This window comes from Ambystoma mexicanum, chromosome 3q, assembly GCF_040938575.1.
Source record: "Ambystoma mexicanum isolate Mex_15411 chromosome 3q, UKY_AmexF1_1, whole genome shotgun sequence".
In the NCBI taxonomy this organism is placed as follows: Eukaryota; Metazoa; Chordata; class Amphibia; order Caudata; family Ambystomatidae; genus Ambystoma; species Ambystoma mexicanum.
Window position 1 is genome coordinate 622,602,782 of NC_090926.1, and position 21,237 is coordinate 622,624,018.

The window sequence follows — 21,237 nt, forward strand, 5'->3', positions numbered from 1 at the left end:
GTGGAAAAAGAGGGGGGGGGGCGGTGGCCATTGTGGACACGGACACAGCATCCGAGGAGGAGCTGGTAGAAGTCTCAGAGGGCCTCGACGAGGGCGTCGAAGAGGCCCGTCCCCACGGGAGGGATCCCGACGAAGGTGATGAGAGTGACAACGGCACCGGCGAGGGTCCTAGTCACCCATCGCTCCCGTCTCTTCCGGAGCCGTAGGATAACTCGGCGGCCATTTTGTTGGCGATACAATCCTTATGTTCGGAGATAAGGACGAGATTGCCCTTAACACAGACAGAATATCCGGAACCAGGCTCGACAGAGGAGCCAGAGCCGGAGCCAGCCCCGGCGGGAAGCCCCCCCGAACAAGAGAAGACGGATCCATCCAGCCCTGCCTTTTCAGCCCTTGCGGCCTGCTCAGCCTTTACCCACGTCCCCCATTCCTGGGGATGACACGGGAACGGACACGGCCACGACGGGTACCGACGACGACAGCGGTGACGACGGGACGGAGCTCCCATCGCCCCCAGCCCGGGCCTCCCCGCCCGTTGAGATCGGATCTTTCCATGCAATGATCGCCAGGGCATCCGAGCTTTTTCAGCTCTGCCCCGAAGAGAAGGAAGGTTTCCTTTACCAAAGGTGCGAGGCCAAGAGGAAGACAGTCCTCGCCGTGCCTCTACTGGATGACATCTGGGACGAGGGTCTCACCCTCCTCAAGAACCCGTCTGCGACGCCTGCCAAGAGGGATCGGTACGAGAAGAAGTACCGGGTCCCCGACGCGGCCCCTTGTGCTTTAGGGCACAACCGACCCCTGACTCGGTCGTCTCAGCGGTGGCCAAGAAGAAAGCAGGGGGGAGGGGCCCCCTGTTGTACTTCCTACCGGATGACAAGAGGGCCGAGGCCCTGGAGATCTTGCAAGAAGGCGAAGTGGCGTCGGACCACACTTTTACGGTGGCAACGGACATTGCCGACACCGGTTTCCACCAGCTAGGCAACAGCATTTGCCTTAGACGAGGGTGGCTCAAGGCAACGGCTTTCCGCCAGGACGTACAAGCCAAGTTTTTGGACATGCCGTTCGACGGGAACAATCTGTTTGGGAAAACAATGGATGAGTCCCTCCAAGCCATCAAGGCGGACACAGAGACAGCTAAGGCCCTAGGCGTTCTCCGGCAACGAAGGCCGTCCTTTTTTTAGCACCGGAGGCAAGCAGGGTGCCTCCAAGGGATTCGGCGGTGGCTCCTCTACGTACCGCCAAGCGGCCTGCTCCTCGTCGCAGGAAGCCTATAGAGGTCGAGGCAAGTCGGGTGGACCCTGCTGTCGTCACCAGGGCGGGCAAGGCGTCCTCCAAGCAAGATTGAACCGACAGCGGTGTCGGGCCCCCACCGAAGCACCCCGAAGTTAGTCAGCGTGTGGGAGTCCATCTCCACCGACCGTTGGGTGCTGGACACCCTGGCCCAGGGGCACGCCCTCGAATTTCTAAAAAAGTGCCCCCGCATTCCACCCGTGGCCAGGAAGGAAAATCACGTCCCTCAACTGCTATTGGAGGTAAGGGCGATGCTCAAAAAAGGTGCCATAGAGTTCGCCCCGAAGAGGCTCCGGGGCTCCGAAGTATACTTAAGGTACTTCCTCGTGAAAAAGAAAACAGGAGGATGGCGCCCCATCCTGGACCTGCGACAACTGAACAAGTACATAAAGGCACAGAAATTCCGGATGGTCACCCTCCAGCACGTTCTGGGACAGCTGGAGGAGGGCGATTTCCTGTCGTTAGATTTGGAGGATGCGTACTTCCACATCCCCATTCTAAAAGGACACCGAAAGTTCCTCAGGTTCGTGGTCCAAGGACAGCACTACCAGTTAAAGGCCCTCCCGTTCGGATTGAAGTCGGCACCCAGGGTGTTCACCAAGTGCCTCGCACCGGTGGCGGCGCGGCTGCGCCTGCAGGTGATCCACATCTACCCCTACCTGGACGACTGGCTCATCCGAGCAAGGACAAGGGAGCTCGCCGTAGATCACACAGGGAAGACTGTCCAGCTGCTCACGGACCTGCGATTCTCCATCAATTTTCCCAAATCCCACCTGGTCCCGTCGCAAGTCGCACTGTTTCTGGGAGCTAAGCTCGACACAGTGGCGTGTCTGGCCTCGCCGTCGGAGGAAAGGACGAAGGCCATCCTGGGCAAGGTGCAGCGTCTGCTGGCCACGGACGTGGCCAGGGTGAGGTCCATCAAGTCCCTCCTCGGGATGATGTCCTCCTGCATATATCTTGTGCGCCTGTCCAGGCTTCTGATGCGCCCTCTGCAAGAGTTCCTTGACGCCCGCTAGATCAAGCGACGGGCAGCTTCGAGGACAGGATCCCGCTCAACGAGACTTCCGATGAGCGATCCGGTGGTGGGGCACCCGCGCTCATCTGACGGCGGGCACAGACTTTCAGACCCCATCCCACCAGATAACTGTGACGACAGATGCCTCCCTAGAAGGGTGGGGAGGGCACACCAGAGAACGTCATGGGAGAGGCCTTTGGCTCCCGGAGGAGAAGACGCTCCACATCAACATCCTGGAGCTCTGTGCAGTGTTCTGGGCCCTCAGGTCCTTTCTCCCGTCCCTCAAGGGCAAGGTGGTGAGAATCTTCACCGACAACACCACCACAATGTTCTACATCCAGAAGCAGGGAGGAACCAGATCACCAGCCCTCTCCAAGGATGCCCAGGATCTGTGGCATTGGGCCATCGCCCAAGGGATGTTTCTGGTGCCCTTTCATCTGGCAGGGATAAAGAACACCATTGCCGACTCACTCAGCAGGGAGCTGCACTCGTGCCACGAGTGGGAACTACGTCAGGATCAAGTGGATCGACTCTTCCGACGATGGGGAAAACTGCAGATCGACCTGTTTGCGACGGCGACAAACTCCAAGTGCCAGAGGTTCGCCAGCAGTTTTCCCCAGCCGAGGAGCATGGGTGATGCTTTCTCGTTCCCCTGGGACGGCCTGTTCCTATATGCGTTCCCTCCGTTGCCGTTGCTGCTCCGACTCGTCAACCAGCTCAAGAGGTCCCGGTGAAGGATGATCCTCGTCGCGCCGGCGTGGCTGAGGCAGATCTGGTTCCCGGACCTTCGCGTCCCCACCAGTCAAGCTGCCGACGGACGCTGATCTCCTTTCCAAAGAAGGAGGCGCCATACTTCATCACGATCCGGAGTCGCTGAACTTGCAGGCCTGGCTCCTGCAGCACTAGAGTTTGGAGGGTACGATATCCCGGCTGACTGCAGAGAGGTCCTTGCAAAAACCAGGGAGTCCTCAACTCTCAAGTGCTACGGACATAAGTGGAAGAGGTTCTCTGTCTGGTGCCGTGCACAGAAGATTAACCCTCTATGGATTACGGCCCCTCAAGTGCTGCCGTACCTACTGTCGCTGGCCAAGGCTGGACTGGCTCATGCCTCCATCAAGATACATCTGGCTGCGATCTCCCGATACACCAGAACCACGTGACGGGCGTCCTTGTGGTCCCATCGCCTGGTGAAGGAATTTATGAAGGGACTGTTCCGATAGTTCCCGCCGGTGAAGGCCCCCGCCCCGGTGTGGGAGCTCAATGTGGTGCTGACCAGGCTCATGGGGGCGCCATTCGAGCCCCTGCATGCGGCACTGTTGAAGTTCCTGTCGTGGAAGACTGCGTTTCTTGTGGCCATCACCTCCGCACGACGAGTGGGAGAGATCCAGGCCCTATCCTGCAAGCCTCCATACTTGACTTTTCACGACGCGAGGGTGGTGCTGAGGACGCACCCCTCTTTTATGCCCAAGGTGCCGTCGGACTTCCACCTCAACGAGCCCTTGGTGTTACATATTTTCTTCCCGTCGCCTTCGTCACCGGCCGAGAGGACTTTGCACTCGCTGGATGTGGCTAGAGCGCTGAAGTTCTACGTGGCCCGCACAAAGAGTTTTCGGAAGACATCACAGCTATTTGTGAACTTTGGGCCTGTGAACCAAGGGAAGGCTCTCTCGAAGACTTCCATTTCCAGATGGCTCTCCGGCTGCATCATGCACTGTCATCGGTTGGCAAACCGACTGTTGCCTGGCCGTCCAAGAGCCCATTCGACCAGAGCTATCGCTGCTACCACGGCGTTCTTGTCTGGTGTGCCCCTGCTGGTCATCTGCAGGGCTGCTCCGTGGAGGTCGACGCACACCTTCACGAGATTCTACTGCGTCGACCGGGATTCCAGGGAGGAGTCCAGGGTCGGCCAAGCGGTGCTGCGCAACCTGTTCGCCTAAGGTGAGCCTGGTGAGGAGGTAAGAATTGCTTAATGTTGAGTTTATGTAATGCTTAATGTTGAGCCTTTGCCACCTCCCGTTGGTTGTGCATGTGTGTACTACTATGTATTCTTATATTCATGAGCATGTGAATCCATGCCAGACCCCATGCTGGAGAAGGAACAAGTTACTTGCCTGTAACTGTTGTTCTCCAGCATGGGTCTGGCATGGATTCACATGCAAACCCTCCCTCCTACCTCTCTGCGGCTCTTCACTTGGTCATACTGCCACATAGCGTGCTACCAAATCTGAAGATGGCTGCCAGAGGCGGGGCTTAGGGAGAGGGCAGTCATTGGCTGGGGGCAGTATGACCCAGAGACCAGTTATTGGTTACTACTGAGAAAGACAGATCAGAAACGAAACTGATACTGATTTTTTCTTTACCCAGGATTCCCGGCCTGACGATGGGGAATATTCATGAGCATGTGAATCCATGCCAGACCCATGCTGGAGAACAACAGTTACAGGTAAGTAACTTGTTTTTTTATCCCGCCTGGTCTGAGGGCATCTAGACGATCTATCCAGTAATATTCTTGCTGGTTAACTCTTTTGCCAAGATCTTCATGAGCATTCAGTGGTCTGACCACTTCCAGTACTTGTATCCTTATCTGACTGATATTATGCTTCATCTGATTCCAGTGTCTGGCCACTGCTGAATTCACATTATTAGTTTGTATGCAGGATCTGTGTTCATTCCTGCGAACCTTCCCTGGTCTTTTGGATTGTCCCACATAATAAATACCACAAGGGCATTTGATCCCATATATAATGTTTGGTGTGTCACACGTAGCAACATTCTTGAGTTTGATCTTTTCTCCCGTTCTGGGATGCTTAACAATTTCTCTTTTTGTTATAAAGTTACAATTGCTGCAGTGAAGGCATAGATATGTCACTTTCCTTGTGGTGGCCAATTTTTTCATCCTTGGTCTGGTCTTCATTAGTTTATCTCTCAAGTTGGCACTCCTTTTATATGCAAATATTGTGATCTCTTGAAAAAGATGTTCCACTCTCGCATCATTTGTCAAAGTGCACCAATTCTTTCTGATGACAAACTTGATTTTGTTACTTTGTAATGAGTAACAGGAAACAAAAGCTATGGTCGGTGTAGCTTTTTGTGGTGGTGTTCTGTTCTATACAGTAGTTAATCTTTCTTTTGCTTCACTGATCTCTCTTGCTTTGTATCCTCTTGCTTCAAATGTTTTGACCCATTTTTGCAATTTCTCTCGCATGTGGTTGGATCATTTACTATCCGTTTCACTCATCATTTGACTGTAATGGAGATTCTTTATCAGACTAGGTTGGTGGAAACTGAGACGATGCAATAAGTTATTGTGGTCTGTTGCTTTTCTAAAGATGTTAGTCAGGTGCTTGCCTTCATGTACTTCGATCTGAATGTCTCAATAGTAAATGTTTGTTCTAGACACTTCATGTGTGAATTGTGTTCGTTGGTCTATATTATTCAGATAAGCGAAGAAGTTCTGTAGTGCTTCTTCTGTGCCTGTCCAGATGCCAAAGATGTCATCTGGTTTCATTTAGTGACAAGAATGTATTTGAGGATATTAGGGTATGTTTTAGGATCGACACCAAGTTAGGAATAGCATTATGTATCTGCCATTCTGTGAAACCTGGGACATGAAAAAGTTGTTTCGAGTATGTCTGGTGATCTACAGAAAGATATAAGTATCCATGTGGGGAATTTACACTTCATAATAATTTCATTATTTTCTCACATTTTAGATTTTCAGATGTTTTACATTTTCCAAATGATTAACTTCGTTTTCTTTTGTTTTTCGTTTTCAGTGTAATTCCTGCAAAGTTTCTTGCAGACGATTTTGAAGTCCTGAATGAGCAGACCAAATTCCTAATCCGTTCACTATTAGAAACCTATGAACTAGAAAAGGTAGGGACTGGTCACATAACAGTTAAAGTTTGATTATATGTAACAAGCAAATATAAAATCCTCCTATTGCGTATTTTTTTATATATCTTATTTTAATTCAGTTTCAGACCTGCCTGGTACGGCATTGTAAGAATGCATTTGGTTGTGCAATAGTACACAAATCAGGCTGGAAAATAGTGTACTCCGGGGACACCATGCCATGTGATGCACTCGTTCAAATGGGTCAGTGAATCAAGAATCCTATTTTGATGAACATCTGCAAGTTAAAATAAAACTAGCCTATTTTTCTGTATTCACTACTTATGTTTGCTTCACATGTTAAAGATACGAGAGTCTGAGCGGTGAGGAGAACGACCTACGTTTCCCGAAAAAACTCATTCCTCTTTCAGAAATAATTCTCTTTCACCTTGACTTCACTCCCTGATGGACCTTCACTTTTTCCCTGGTCCCCCTTTTACTTACCTGTACTTATGTCATCGTGTTACACCCTCTACTGTACAAATGTAGCCCGACAGCACGTATTGTATCTATTGTATGCATGTATTGCACTACTGGGTGGTTTACTGCTGCACTTATGTAACATACTGCTCTCTCTCGCCTCCCTTCCTGATCTCAATAGGTCCCCAAAGCTTGTGAAAGATCTCTTGTCCCCCTTACTGAACCTTTCTTCTGGGTTGTTATTAAGCAGTGGTTGCCAGACTATAACGCACCAATAAATAAAATCTTGTGTCGATTAATTTGAGAATTACACGCAAACCGTGTAGAGGAGTTGGTTCTACATTGTTTGTGGCAAATTGCTTGAAGCAGATTTGTTTGCATTTAATTTTGTGTAATGCATTTCCTCGCAAACAAAATGAACGGGGGGAGAGGGGAGAAGGACCCCTGCAAACCCCACACCCTTGCATCAAAAAAAACCCCAACCCCCCATATATATCTGAGAGGAAACGTTAAAATTGCAAACAAATCGGCCTCGAGCAAATGGGCCTGAAATGGAAAGAACGGGGGAACCCGCTTCCAGTCTAGGCTTCCACTGCACTGCTCAGCACGTGAACTGCTCCTCGCAGCCTACACCAGCACAACCTAGCCCTGTTGACAAGCTTGCATCGTCAGTTCAGTGTTATTGTTTTTATCATAACCAGCTAGACAGAGTCTAAATTCCGCTCTAGATGCGATTACCAAGCCCACCTAGGGCTGGTTCTGCTGAAGAGAATATCTCCAGAACGAATTGAATCTGTGAGCTGATCACAAGAGAAACCTCTAACCTTGAACACCCAACTGGCTTTCTAGTGGACAGGAACATTGTTTTGAACCTAACCCAAGAACATCTAGGAACCAATTCTTATTACCCGTGCAATGCATAGAAATGGCATTCTGCAATTTTGCCGTCCGTTCCTGTTATCATTAGATGTAATCAATAACTTGGTGTTATCACCAACACAATGATTTACACCTGCAAGATAGTGCTTTTATACTCCCAAATAGAAACGCAAATGATGCTAATTATTTCACCGCGCATGTATATTCTCTTGTGATATGTGCATTAAAAATCTTAGTCAAACAAAAAGCAGCCTCTTATATTAGCAACAATATAGTTTAATATAATCCTAACATCCTGCATTTCTCTTGTTCGCATCTAGGAATCTAAATCTCACTGTCAGTCTACAATGTGTATAGGCACTTAAAACATGTAGTGCTTTCAGGATAGTTGAGCCATGAGGCATGTGATGTTATTCCAACCACTGTATTGAAGGGGCTAAAAAGCTATCAAAAAAGCCCCATGGCTCTTGTGGGTAATATCTTAAAACAGTCTAAAGCCATAGATAAAGAAAATACAGACGAAATAGTAGCAATCCACCGAGTGGATTTCTCTTTTACAACTACCAATGCACGCATGTGTCCACTTCTGTCCAAGGAGGAGCTGAGGTTTTGAGATGCACTTTCCCACAGCACAGTGGATGCGTTGATCGTTTTCGGGAACACATTTGTCTTTCAAAGACCATTGAACACAAAATATGGAGAGAAAAACTGATACAAGCATTGACGAAGCCAACAGTGTGGGTGTTTACAGTTGTTTATTGCATTTAACATTTTAAAATGCAGTAAATATTTGAACTCTATTTTCCTGGAAATTCCAAACATGCCAGCTAGTTACTATTTACAGACACATGACATTAGTTATATACATAGTATAAAGAATTCTCTTCAGTGCAGTGTACCAAAGTATTTTTCCTATGGCTATTACTAGCTAACACAAACCTGCAGACACGTGTGGAACTTTGAAAGTCAGCATGGTATTTTCAGGCGTAAACTAGGGTTGCGGTGCAGGGGTGAGGTAGGGTGGTAGAAGCAGGCATGGCAAAGCATAATTGGCATGTGTGAGGTAGGGAAAAATGGAACAGATGGAATGAGATTTTGTTATGGAAAGTGAGAGGTTGAGGTCTGCTGGATGCTAAAGTCAAGTAGGTGGGGGACAGTGACGGGTAAGGTACTTTCAGTGAGCGGCAACAGTGGGGGAGTGGTAGGGTGGATGAAGGGACACTGAGAGGGTAGGTCTTGGGACAGAGCAGTGTGGTACAGTGAGGGGTGAGGTTGGATTGATAGGAAGGGACAAGGTTGGGTGGGATGGAGAAGGGGCTTGGGTGGGAACAAAGAGAGAGGGGTGCCAGGGAGGTGGGTAGGTGAGTGGAAGCAATAGAGAGAGCTAGAGGGTAATGAAGAAAGTCGGTATTAGAGAAGAGAGAGAGGGGGGGTAAGGCGGGTGGGTAGAGAATGGTGGGTGAGCTAGAGAGAGGGGGCCTATCGGTATAGCGAGAGGGGTTGTGTAGGGTGATGTAGGATGGGTGTGTGTAGAGGGGGGTAGTTTGGGTGGGGTAGAGAGTGGGTAGGGTGGGTGGGGGTAGAGTGGGGTAGAGTGAGTGGGTAAGGTAGAGAGGGATGTAGGTGGGTGGTTGGGGAGAGGGTAGGTTGGTTGGGGTAGAGAAGGAATGTGGTACGGTGGAGGGTAGAGTGGGTAGAGAGTGTGGTAGGGTGGGTGGCTGCAGTAGAGAGAGAGGGGAGTCAACATGTTTAGTTATATCTATGGTCTCGAATACACTTGTTGCAACATTATAGGATTTTGGGTTGTGCTCCCGACTGCCACTGACACAGACGCAGCCTTAACATGGCTGCGTATGTGTTGGAGCCAGTGAATCAGGAATGAGAGCACAACAAAAAAGCCTATATGGCCATATACCCAAAGGGTATATTTGCAGGTGAGCAGCAGAGATTAGAGAGACCAATTTCTATCCTGAGATTGAGGCAGGTTACAGGCCTCTTCTTGCTCTCCCTGGCGCTGCATGGGTGGCTCAGCTATGTCCCTCGGTCATGAGTCGCTGACCCTGCCCTCAATATGCTCCTCTGCCCACAGCCCGGCCCTAACTGCACATCATAAATTGCACTCCCTCACCAACCCCAAGCAACAAGCAGCCACTGCATTTCATTTTCACAGAACTGCTGGGGAAAGTACCCCAAAATAGCCTGATAATTTCGAGGGCTGCTTCTGAAAATATCTCAACCCACACGTGATTGTAATTTCCCACACCCATGGTTTTGTAGCCATAATGTGTGGGAAATAACCCAATATGGCAATCTTGCAAATAACTGCACAGATTGGACATGCAAAGCCGGGAGCCCAACTTGCTTCTTACAAAGCTCCTGCTTGGAGCAAACATTGTTAAGGAACTCCTCATTGGGCAGTACAGCTGAGGAGTTTGGAAAACCAGACTTTAGTAATTAGGTGATTTCATAACGTAGCATAGCATGTTGCTATGCCAACCGGATATCTCGTTCAGAACGCCCCATTCCCTCTCTTAATGAAACAATGCTTTCAGAATTTTTGTGATATACACACCACACAAGTTCACCAAACCAAAAAGGAAAATACATAAATCAAACTATAGAAGGAAGAATACAGTTAGATGTCAGTGATAACAATTTAGGACGTTGTGAAAAACGTTAGAATAGCTGTTGCTATTACCCTAGCCCAGTCAGGCCGTTCTTTCAGCTCTACCTGACATGGAGTCTGCTCGCTAGTAGTTCAGAAAGCTCTAGTTCTTCCGCACCCCTTTAGAGCTTACTGTATAGAATTGACTCAGTTTATAAATGTATTCTTTATTCCTTTGCTCAGCACTTCCCACTTCTCCCCCCCTCACATGCACTTTCCCCTTTCCCTCTCCTCTGTACTTGCGCATGCTCAATGTCACTGGGCCTAGTAAGATCGTTGTTTTTGTTCTCCCTTGTTCCCCTTCCCTCCCTTGCCTCGTCGTGCTCTGAAACACTTGTGTATGAGCGCGATACAAATAAAATATCAATTCAATATAATTTTTTATTTTATTTTATTTTTTTAGGAAAGATTTTATTTTTGCTGCTTTTCTCCCATAGACTTCTATTGGACACACTTTCCTGACTTTTTTGGAGGTAGGTAACGCCTTCTGCTTTACTTCCCGTGTCTTTTTGCTCATTTTTATTGGGCAACTGTTCATTCCATAAGACTATCAGTACTGAGAGACTGTCTCTATTAGTGCGTTTATTGTATTGTTATAATTGCACACATCACCCTGAAGTGAAGTTAGGGTACTTTTTACCTAGGATGGGGCAGCAGCAGGTATTTTTCTACCATGTTTTATACTTTTAACCTGTGCACATTTGCATTTACTACAAATGGCTACTAAAGGTGGCTAGTACCCTCGGATGGCAGTGCCACAAGCTTTTTGCCTGTCCTCTTTAGCCATATTGTTCTTTGGCCTTCTTCCTGCCCTCTTGTACCCAGCATTGCCATATATAATCCCCTACGATAAAATTCGGTCTAGCTGTACGCATAATGTCTCTCCTGCTTCACATACGTTGTACAACACCTCTGCCATTAGAATGCAGCTATCCTCCACAGTAAAGTTTAGTCTAGCTGTACACATATTTTGTCTCCCGCTTGACAAACCTTGCACAGTACCTCTACCACTAGAAGGAAGCTCTGCCCCCACAGAATAACGTGGTCTAGCTGTACACATAATGTCTCTTGCTTCACATATTTAGCATAGCACATCTGCCATTAGAATACAGCTATCCCCCACGGTAAAATTCAGCCTAGCTGTTCACATATCTCTTGTTCTCTCCAGACATCCGCTCTGCACACATTTCCATGCCTAATCGACATGGGTGACTAGCAGGGACTTGGCCACCCCGATCTATCTTTGTAGAGGCTAAAATGCACACGCGCATTCTATAACTCTGACAAATATCCCTTACTTGGACTTCCGTCCCCCAAAGGCATTCAACTTACAGCACGTTGAAACCATACCAATGGTGAAAGGCGCTATACAAATGCCCATTACATTATATGACATTATATATATGGGAAGCCCTTTCCCAGGAAAAGCTGCTGCTTTTCTTGTCAGGCAGTTTGTGTGTGTGTATGAGAGCCGGGTTGTGCTGGCTGAGACTGTCTGGTTCCAGTACGCATCCTGGTGCCTGAATGCCTGTTGCTGAGCAGATTGGCAAGTGGCTATCCATGATTGGATAAGTAAGTGAGCATGTTTGGTTGTACTGACAACCAAACGTGATTGGATAAGAACTGCCAGTTTGATTGGTGACAATCCTTACTATTGACGTAGCTGGGCAAGGTTCCCTTCCAAATTTTGGGTACTAGAGGACTCTTGCAACCATTCTGGGGTTTATTGTTGGAACCAAGTCCTCTACGAAGAGGAGTAGCCTGTTGACAATCAGAGGAAGACCTCTGCAGCTGACCAGCACCAACTCTAGTGACGTCCTACGCCTAAATCCTGATCTCCGGAATACCCGCATTGGTGCATCAACCCCTGGACCGATGGGAGCAATCAGTCTAGACCCCTGCTGGAGGATCTGTGCCTCACTGCAGCCGTTCTGGGTGTATTCTTGGAACTTGCAGGATTTTGAACTTGTACTTGAAGACACCTGCTTCTGCATTTTCAGCCTTTGGGCAACAGAAATCGTGCATGACCTGCTCCTTTGTTAGTTCCCTGCATATCGCCTGTCTCCACCTGATCATCCACATAAGTCGACCTTGTTTTCTTGGTTTGAATGTTAAGCTGGAAGCTGCCTGGAACCGATACCTAAGAACCACGACAGACCTTAATTAAATCCTGCGTCCAAAAATGACCTCTACACCTGCGACCCCTGGGCCTTTCACGTCTGTACCAAGCACAGAACTGTCCCCAAAGGATTCTGGAACCCCAGCAGTGGTCTCAGGTAGAAATCGGAGTCAGAGGCGGCAGGGTGCAACTTAATGTCCTGTTCTCCCTGCCGACCCCTCTATAGGGTTACATGGGGTAAAGTCCTGTCCCTAAATCACTCTTTCCTGACTTTGGTCAGTGGAGGCCTGTTGAAGAATCCCTTCCTAGCCTATCCCAGTTTCTGGAATTGAGCGAGTTTACTTACCTGAGCTTTACTCACCTTTTTGGCTTTTGCATCCTAATCACTGGCATCGACCAATCTCTAAGCAAACCTACCTGAAAAATGTAAATTTGGAACTGATGACTTCAGTGCACTAGGTCCCAAATATGTATAGGACTGGACTTACCAAGTGTTGGGGAACATTCTATGGTTATTCTAAAGTGTCCGATGCTTCATTTCATCAATTTGACTACTTTTATTACACTGATTATTAAATAATATGCGTTCCTTCTCCTAAGGGTATATTTATTGTTCTGTATTATAGTAGGTGTGTGACAATAATTCTCTAGAGGTTTTACCTGCTTAGTGTGCATTCTAAAGGCCTAGTAAAATATTGTATATTTTTGTTTTTACCTGCCTAATTATAATTACTGGCGTCATTCTGTATGGACTCTTTATAGCCCTAGACCACTCTCACCGCCCTTCTGAGTCTAAGCCTTGCCGCTCTGCTACCTTAACTTTATTGAGTTTTACAAGATCTTGTCGTCTCCCTGTTCACCATGATATGCTGGCCTCCCAAAATCCACCCTCGGGGTTGATTTTGGAAATCCATTTTAGCAATCTAACAGCCAATCCTGGTCTGTAATGTTATTGTGTGTTGACCTCTCGGCTGGTATTGCTATATTTTAAAATGGGTTATTTTGAAAACAGTAGACATGATTGGCATTGTGATGTCATAGTTTATAATCTTAATCTACTCCCATATAACGTGCCTGTAATTACAGCCTATCCTTAACATGCAGATTTAAGGTATCTACTTATTGATTGACATTGGCAGTAGGAAGAAGAAAAAACATTTTCCATTCTAATATTTACAAGTCTAGTTTATTCTCTATATGCTGTTCTTTATAAAATAGCTAAAAAGTAGAATTGCAATTTAATGTATTCCTATAATACCGAAACGGTAATTTTCCAGGTGGTCGCAGATCGTCTTCAGTTTATAATGTACTCCTCATTTATGAGCCTATCCACAGCACAGCTGTTCTTCAAAACCTTAATGCCGCCAGGGGACTCTGCATGGTGGTTCCACACGACGCCTCTACGTGCCCCACGTCGGACATGACATCGTTGCCAGTATATATAGGGACCCCAGTTCCTCTGGTCAACACATTCTGTTCGCTTCAGGAACATGCCATTTTAATTTTCAAATTAGTTGTCGCCATGCCCAACCATGCAAATACGCCTGGGTTCAAACCGTGCATGGACTACGGCTGGCATATGTCGGTTTCGGATCTGCACCAGATTTGTTAACACTGCTTGGCTGAGGAACACAACACACAGGATTGTGAGTTATGTCAGTCCATCCAACAGAAATCCCTCCAGGAACGGGCGGCTAAACATTTTACCTTTGTACACAAGACAAAGTGTGATGTGTGGTCTCGTTCAAGGTAGCGTACAGAGCAGGTCCCAGAAGAGGTCCCATCCGCGAAAGGAAAGGAAAGGAAGCACTGCAAGAGATCCTGCTCTCTGAGGGAATCCTCACACCGGCATTCTTCTGAAGAGCCACTGATCCAGAGATTCTCCAGAGCCGAATAACGTACCCTTTCCTACCCACTCCACCCCGGTGCAATGGGAGCAATTTTGCCAAACTGTGCTTGACATCTTCGCCAAGTCACCAGCTGCTTTGGCCATGGTGATTTCTGCTCCGGTTATGGCACTTTTGGCTTCAGCCCCAGCGCTAAAGGGACCCACAGTGTCTTCCAAGAATGGCAGGGTGCCATTCCAGTGGGCACACTGTGGACCAATCCTGTGACCCTACAGGCTTAGGCCTGGCCGGGAAGAGCTTCCCCTCTACCGACTCTTACCATCGGTCATCATGATCTTGGTTTTGGCCTGATTTCGTTGTCGGTGCCTGCCGACACCAAAGAACCTCAGGAGTATGCACTTGTTCCATTCAAACCCTAGATGTTGAAGATGCATGCCACCTACGACGAGGAGGGGGACCAAGTACCCATGGGTTTGAACCCTTGATCTCCAGGGAAGAGAGGAACTTCCCGGATCAGTGTTCTATGAAGACTGTGAGGATATCCAGGGGCTGACCTTGGACCGCCAAAAGGCCAGTGCCTTAGACACCTCCCCCGAGCTGGATATTCTTGCAGTCCCTACCACTGGTAAGCCTTAGGTCTCTTTCCAGAGGCTGATAGCAAAGGCACTGGGGCTCCCAGCCCTGTCCAGGCCAAAAATCTGTTAGTTTTCATAGATATCCTGGACGAGGGTCCCAGAAAGAAAAAACCACTACCCTTCAATGTGGCAGCAAAATCCTGCATACTGGAGAAGCCCATTCTCCATCAGCAGTTGACTGGGAGCTAGCCAGGAAGTGTCACCCCGCCCCCTCGTGACTTTTTTTTCTTCTTTTTTGGTCCACTCATGTCTCCCCAGAAATTGTGCTTGGGCAGGCCGTGACTGTCAATATGATGTCCTACACATTGTCCTCTGTTCCTCCAGACAGAGAAAGCAAAAGGCTGGATGCTTGGGCGAAGTAGGTGTTTGCTCTGGGCAGCCTCACCCTTCACGCTGTTAATGCTTTTTGCACCTCAACGATATTCTTTTTCGGCCTATGTTCCTCTGTTGCTAATGCAGCTGAGCTTATCCCTGAGGAGGAGATTTGGGGCAGCTTCCTGTCTATGGTGATCGGCGGCAGGGAACCTTTATGCCAGATTATACAATCTGGACTGGACATGGATGACTGTGTTGGCAGGTCTATGGCCTCAAGTGTGGTGCTCAGACACCACACGTGGATGAGAACATCTGACTCTACGTATGATGGCCAAGCTACATTTCTGGACATGTCTTTGGATGACCAAAACCTGTTTGGGGGCGATGGCTGTTGACACCTTCCAGAAATTCCTGGCATCATAGGCCACAGTGAACTCATTGGCACTAGCCTTGCAACAGCCCTCTGCATTTTCATCAAGAGGCCAGGGTTTTTGACCCCCAGAGGAGACGCGGCTGCAGCCACATTCCCCTCAGCACCTCAAGGGGCTAAACCTCTGAAGTTTTCTGCCATGGTTCCCCTGTGGGTGGAATACTTTCCCAGTTACGCAAGGAATGGGTCGAGACCAGATCCGATGCTTGGTCCTTACAGGTCATTAAACAGTTTGACTGTCTCAGCGTTCTCTGGACCATGGCCCTTATACCAGCACTTTGCCTCCGGATCCCATCCTGTTGGACTAGGTCTGACAGCTTCTCTCAAAGAGTGTGTTAGAACTGGTACCACACTCCGAATGAGGTACACCACCTCATTTCTGGTGCCGAAAAAGGACAGGCTTACATCCCGTTCTTGATCTGAAGCGGTAAAATGTGTTTCTGCACAAGGACAAGGTGACAATGGTTATGCTAGCCCAGATCCAGCAATCCCTCTATATGCAGGACTGGTTTGCTTCACTGTACCTACAGGATGCCTGTTTCCATGTGCCGATTCATCGGAAACACAGGAAGTACTTAAGGTTCGTGGTGGGCCAACACCACTATCAGTTCAGAGTCCTGTCATTCGGCATTTTTTCGGCTCCCAGGGTTTTCATCAAACTTCTAGCGGTGTTGTTGGATCGTCTCAGGAGGGAAGGGTATTCATGCCAAGCCCACTCCCCAGATCTAGTGTCGGAGCAGCTTCTCCACAGTCTCTTCGATCTATGAGAGCAGTTTTGGACACGCGCCTGGGCAGGACATTCCCACCGGAGGATCGAGTGGCGAACATCTTTCGGATGGTAGGTGTCCTCCAAACCCAGGAACAAGTCCCGTTCTTCCGTACTTGGCCTTTCTGGGCCTTCTGTGCCTCACAGCATTCTGCATCCTAGTTTATAGAGTAGATTGTATGTAGTAACCCGGTGGGAGACTACACCATCCTTGTCCTCTTGGCAATGGGAAACCCAACCTTTGGTATAGGCCTGTACCACACAAGTTGGTAGTGTGACTGAGCAGCCAGGCTTATCTCAAGAGGGGTCAATGTGAGCTGTAGGGTTGCAACATAGTTTCCCAGTGACAAGTATTCAAATAACACTTCTACTTAAGGTTTCTTGATTAAATAATGATGTATTAATTTAACAGTCAGTTTTAAAATAAGCCTTCTTTAGAAGGGAGAAATTTGCACCAATAAAAATACACTTCAGAATACACTCTTCAGTTCAATAAAGTAAGTAGACACCCTTTTGGGAGTGCACACAGATATTCCTACACCCTGAGGTGACTTCAATTTCCAGGACACTGTGGACATTAATAACTTTTCACACTTAAACGGTAATACTGAAGTTGTGGCAAAAGGGAAAAGGTTAGGGAAGGAAACAATGGTTAAGAAGTTTCTCAAACCGGTAAGCACTTTTGGACCCCCCAATGCAAAGTAGATTAACCCTTTCCCAGCTATATAAGTAAGGTATGTATGACTTTTTGGAGGGATGGTTAAACCCTAAGTCAGAGGTTGGAAGAGTCTTCAGGGAGTCAGGACAGCCAATGTCACTGGAGCAAAGTCTAGGGGAGCTGAAGCACTTCTTGAAGGTAGGTAAGTCTTGCTCAATGTTAAGAGTTTTGTTGAAAAAGCAATCACTGTTGGGCCACAAGCTGTGAAGCTTGTGATGGGCAAAGCTGCAAGAAACTGTGCAAAAGGCAACCAATGCAAGTCTCAACTGAGGGCAAGCTAGCTACACGACAATAGTTAAATACCCCTAGTTCACAGTACCTTAGGTCTGAAGAAATGGTTCTAGCTAGCTTCTGTTCCTGTTGTAGGTCCTGCATATCCTGTTGTTCCTGGTCCTCAGTCGTGGGGACAAGAGGCAGGACGTCTGGGGACTCGTGCACTACAATTCGAAGGTCAGCGGCAGCAGTGGGCAAAGTTCAGATCAGTGGCACTTTGTGGTTTCAGCTTCTCGCAAATAGCACCACTGTGGTTCTTGGACACCTTGAAGACTTTCCTTGTTTCTGGGGTCCAGCACTCTGTTGGGGTGGCTCGGGCTTGTTCAGTCGTGCTTCGAGGAAGACCGAAGGATCTTCCAGAAGCTCGGGTCCGACTTAAAAACAATGCAATCGATTCTGGTGTTCCTGTCCCCTGGCACCCTGTTCCTGCAGCAGCAATGGAAGTACAGCCATCAGAGAGAGGGGTTTCATTGAAGTTCGTCTTGGGCTCGATTGGTCCCACCAACCCATGGCAGCGCTTCTCTAGTCGAGGCGAATTCTGAGCTTCAGCACTGCAGCAGGGCTTCACCGGGCAAACCAACGGTGTAAGAGTTGCAGCAATCTTCTCTTCCAAGTTCTTCTTCAGATTCCTTCCTCCAGTACTCGACTGTCTTCCTTGCAAAAGACCTCCCCTTTCATGCAAATCTCTCCCATTCATTCTCAGCCTAGCTGTCATTCACACAGCAGGGTGGCTGTCTGTCATGATGCCTACCCCGGGGCATCCGGACCAGGCCCATCAGTCCCAGGAGCAGGCATCCAGATGCTTAGAAAAAGCCCAGCAGCCCCGGCTAGGGGCTATCTGGGTACAGTCCTGGCGCCGTAGGCACAAAGCTCATAGAAGGGGTCAGTCCTGGCGCCATTGGCGCCAGGCTCATATGCTTACACTTTCCCCTTGCAGACCATGCTGCTAAGAATCCAAGCCAACATGAAGCCTGAAGGGGACTACTTTACTTCAGGGACTATTTTCTTACTCGGGTGTGGTCTTGGGTGAACTTCTTAACTGGAACTACTTTGAAGGCTATTTAAAGCACGCCCGAAGAGCAGCACACGCTTTGCGTTATTCTGCGTCCTGCAGCGTAACGCTCACCGTGCCTGCAAGTCAGCATCCAGCCTTCTGCCACGCCTGCCTCAAGTCTGGAGCTCCTAGAGAAAAGGGGAAGAAGGAGGAAAGGTTAGAACAAGAACATTTCTTCTATTCCTCACCTGATTCCGGATCCATCGCGCCTTCGAACAAGGAAAGAGACGTTAATTTGATACGCGATGCATCGCCCGCTGTAGCTCCGTGCTATACTCACCAGCCTTCACAGCACCTCCACGATCCGCCGCAGTCTCCATCACATCTTCGCCGAACTCCGGCACCTAAGGGGGACAAAAGAACAGCAAGGTGAACCGAAAGAATAAACAAAGGCTATCTCTTTTACCACCATAGACTTACCTGATTTTACCGCCGGAGGCATTATTCATCAAGACGTCATAATTTCTCACGCCGCACCTGTAATAAGAGGGAAAGCAACAGATTAAACACAGGTATCATTTACCGGACAGTGTCGGGTAATAGACTCTTACCTGAACGCTACCAGCTGCCACGAGGCAATCTTCTCTTGGGTCAAGCTGCAAGACAAAAGGAATCGGACAAGAGTGAATATCAGACATTTTGAACTCTTACAAACTATATACTTATGGTTCCTCGCCAGGGACCTGAGAGTCAATATTGGTCTGGAACTCTTCCCAATTCCTTCGGACCAGTGAAGTAACTGGTTATCTACGCGCCCCTGCATTCCACGCAGTATGGAGAGCTCATCTTTTAAAAAACATAAGGTGAGACCATGAAAGGAGATATCGGAGGTGATTAGTGGGAAGAACAGTGGGGTGTTATCACTCAAATCCACGGGTGGCTAAATCCATTTCTCCACTTTCAGGAGAGTACTTCTACGGGTGAAGCAGACAAAATTAGGCGGGCCAGTCCAGTCTGTCATCTCTGCACTACGCGTCACGTTGGTGGAGACCGCAGCTGTCCAGTTTCCGATCAACGCCCCTGTGGGAGCCAGGTGAGCGTAACTGTCCTCCAAGGACAGCCAGCCTGCCAATTACCTTTGGGTAAATTCCTGTAACCAAGGAGACTAAGCACAGGGAGTTTCGGGCACCTCCCTTGCTTCCTGCCCTGCCAGACACGCTGTAGCCAGAGGCGGGCTTCACTAGTGAATCCTGCCAAAGACAAAACAAACCAAGGGACCAAACCTGTATTGGCGCGCAGAGTAAATCTCAAGAAGGACCTTTCCAACAAGAAATGGCGAAAAAAGACGACCATGGCCATTTTGACAAAATGGTCACTCATGGGTGCTATACTGCCGCTGCGAACGCAGCCTGCTTGTAAAGACACACAATGGTAGGAAAAAGTAAACCACTGCCACCAGCCATTTACTGTAGAAAGTGTAACATATAAATGTTACATGAGAAGGTAGACAAAGGGCATACTAAGTAACCCCTCCAGCACTCTATGGAAGATGGTGTGTGCTCGGTCTACAAAGTTACAAAAGGTAAGTAAAGTCAATTTCACTTTACTGCTCTTGGAAACAGTAGTTTATCCAAGACAGGGTATTTAAACCTTAGCACAAATCCTAGATATTTCTCTGTGACGCTGCACTGAGGGTGTTGTGTGTCACAATGTAAAACGACGATGCCTATGGAGTTTGTTACACTCACCTGGCTCCCACAGGGGCGTCGATCGGACCCGGACAGCTGCGACGACCTCCAACGTGAAGAGTAGTGCAGAGATGACGGACTGGACTGGACCGCCTAATCTCGTCTGCTTGACCCGTAGAAGTATTCTCCTGCAAGTGGAGAAAGGGATTTAGCCACCCGTGGATTCTAGTAATGGCACTCCACTGTTCTCCCCACTAATCACCACCGATATTCACTTTCAGTAAGCTCACCTTATGTTTTTAAATGGTAAGCTCTCCATCCTGCGTTGAATGCAGGGGTGCGTAGATATCAGTTACTTCACTGGTTTGAAGGCGTCGGAAGAGTTGCAGATGAATATTGACTCCGAGGTTCCAGGCGAGAACCCGTAAGTATAAAGTTCAAAGAGTTCAATATGTCCGATGTTCACTCTTGTACATTCCTTTCTTGTGTTGCAGCTGGATCCAAGGGAAGATTGTCTTGTGGCAGCTGATGGTGTTCAGGTAAGAGTCTGTATTACCCAACACTGTCCGGTAAAAGATGCGTGTATTTAAATTGCTGGTTTCTCTCTTCTTACAGGTGCGGCGTAAGAAGTTGCGGTTTGTTACAGAATAATGCCTCCGGTTGTTAATCAGGTAAGTCTATGGTGGAGAGGTTGTATTTGTTGGCTCTCTTGGCTCACCTTATGTTTCTTTTGTCCCCTAGATGGTGGAATTCGACAAAGAAAATGATGGAGGCTGCGCCGGATCGAAAAATGCTGTGAGGACTGGTGAGTATGGCGCGGCGCTGCAGCTGTCGATGCGACGCGTGTAGAATAATGTCCTTTTCAAGTTCGAAGACGTAATGGATCCGGAATTCAGGTAAGGATTGAAATATCTGTGTTCTAACCTTTCCTTCTTCTTTCTTCTACTCCTAGGAGCTCTGGATTTGAGACGGGCGTGGCTGAACACTGGATGCTGACTGCAGGCACGGTGAGCGTTACGCTGCTGGATGCAGAATAACGCAAAGCATGTGCTGCTGTTCGGGCGTGGTTTAAATAGCCTCCAAAGTAGTTCCAGGTAAGAAGTCCCTAGAACCACACCCAAGTAAAAAAAATATTCCCTGTAGTAAAATAGTCCCATCCAGGCCTCACATTGGCTTGTATTCATTTGCAGCATGGTCTGCATGAGGTAAGTAAAGTCTGAGCCTGGCGCCTATGGCGCCAGGACTGATTTCTATTATGAGCCTTGCGCCGAAGGCGCCAGGACTGAACC

The 21,237-nt window shown here is 48.3% G+C and overlaps 1 protein-coding gene across 1 annotated transcript in view; it reads left to right on the forward strand.

Annotated features, from left to right (window-relative positions):
* ELAC2 (elaC ribonuclease Z 2) overlaps nucleotides 1–21,237 on the forward strand; it is a 972,577-nt gene that overhangs the window by 799,928 nt on the left and 151,412 nt on the right. The window contains exons 20-21 of the mRNA XM_069654514.1: nucleotides 6,082–6,181; nucleotides 6,283–6,403. Of these exons, the coding sequence (XP_069510615.1) occupies nucleotides 6,082–6,181; nucleotides 6,283–6,403 (221 nt within the window). The remainder of the gene's footprint in view (nucleotides 1–6,081; nucleotides 6,182–6,282; nucleotides 6,404–21,237) is intronic.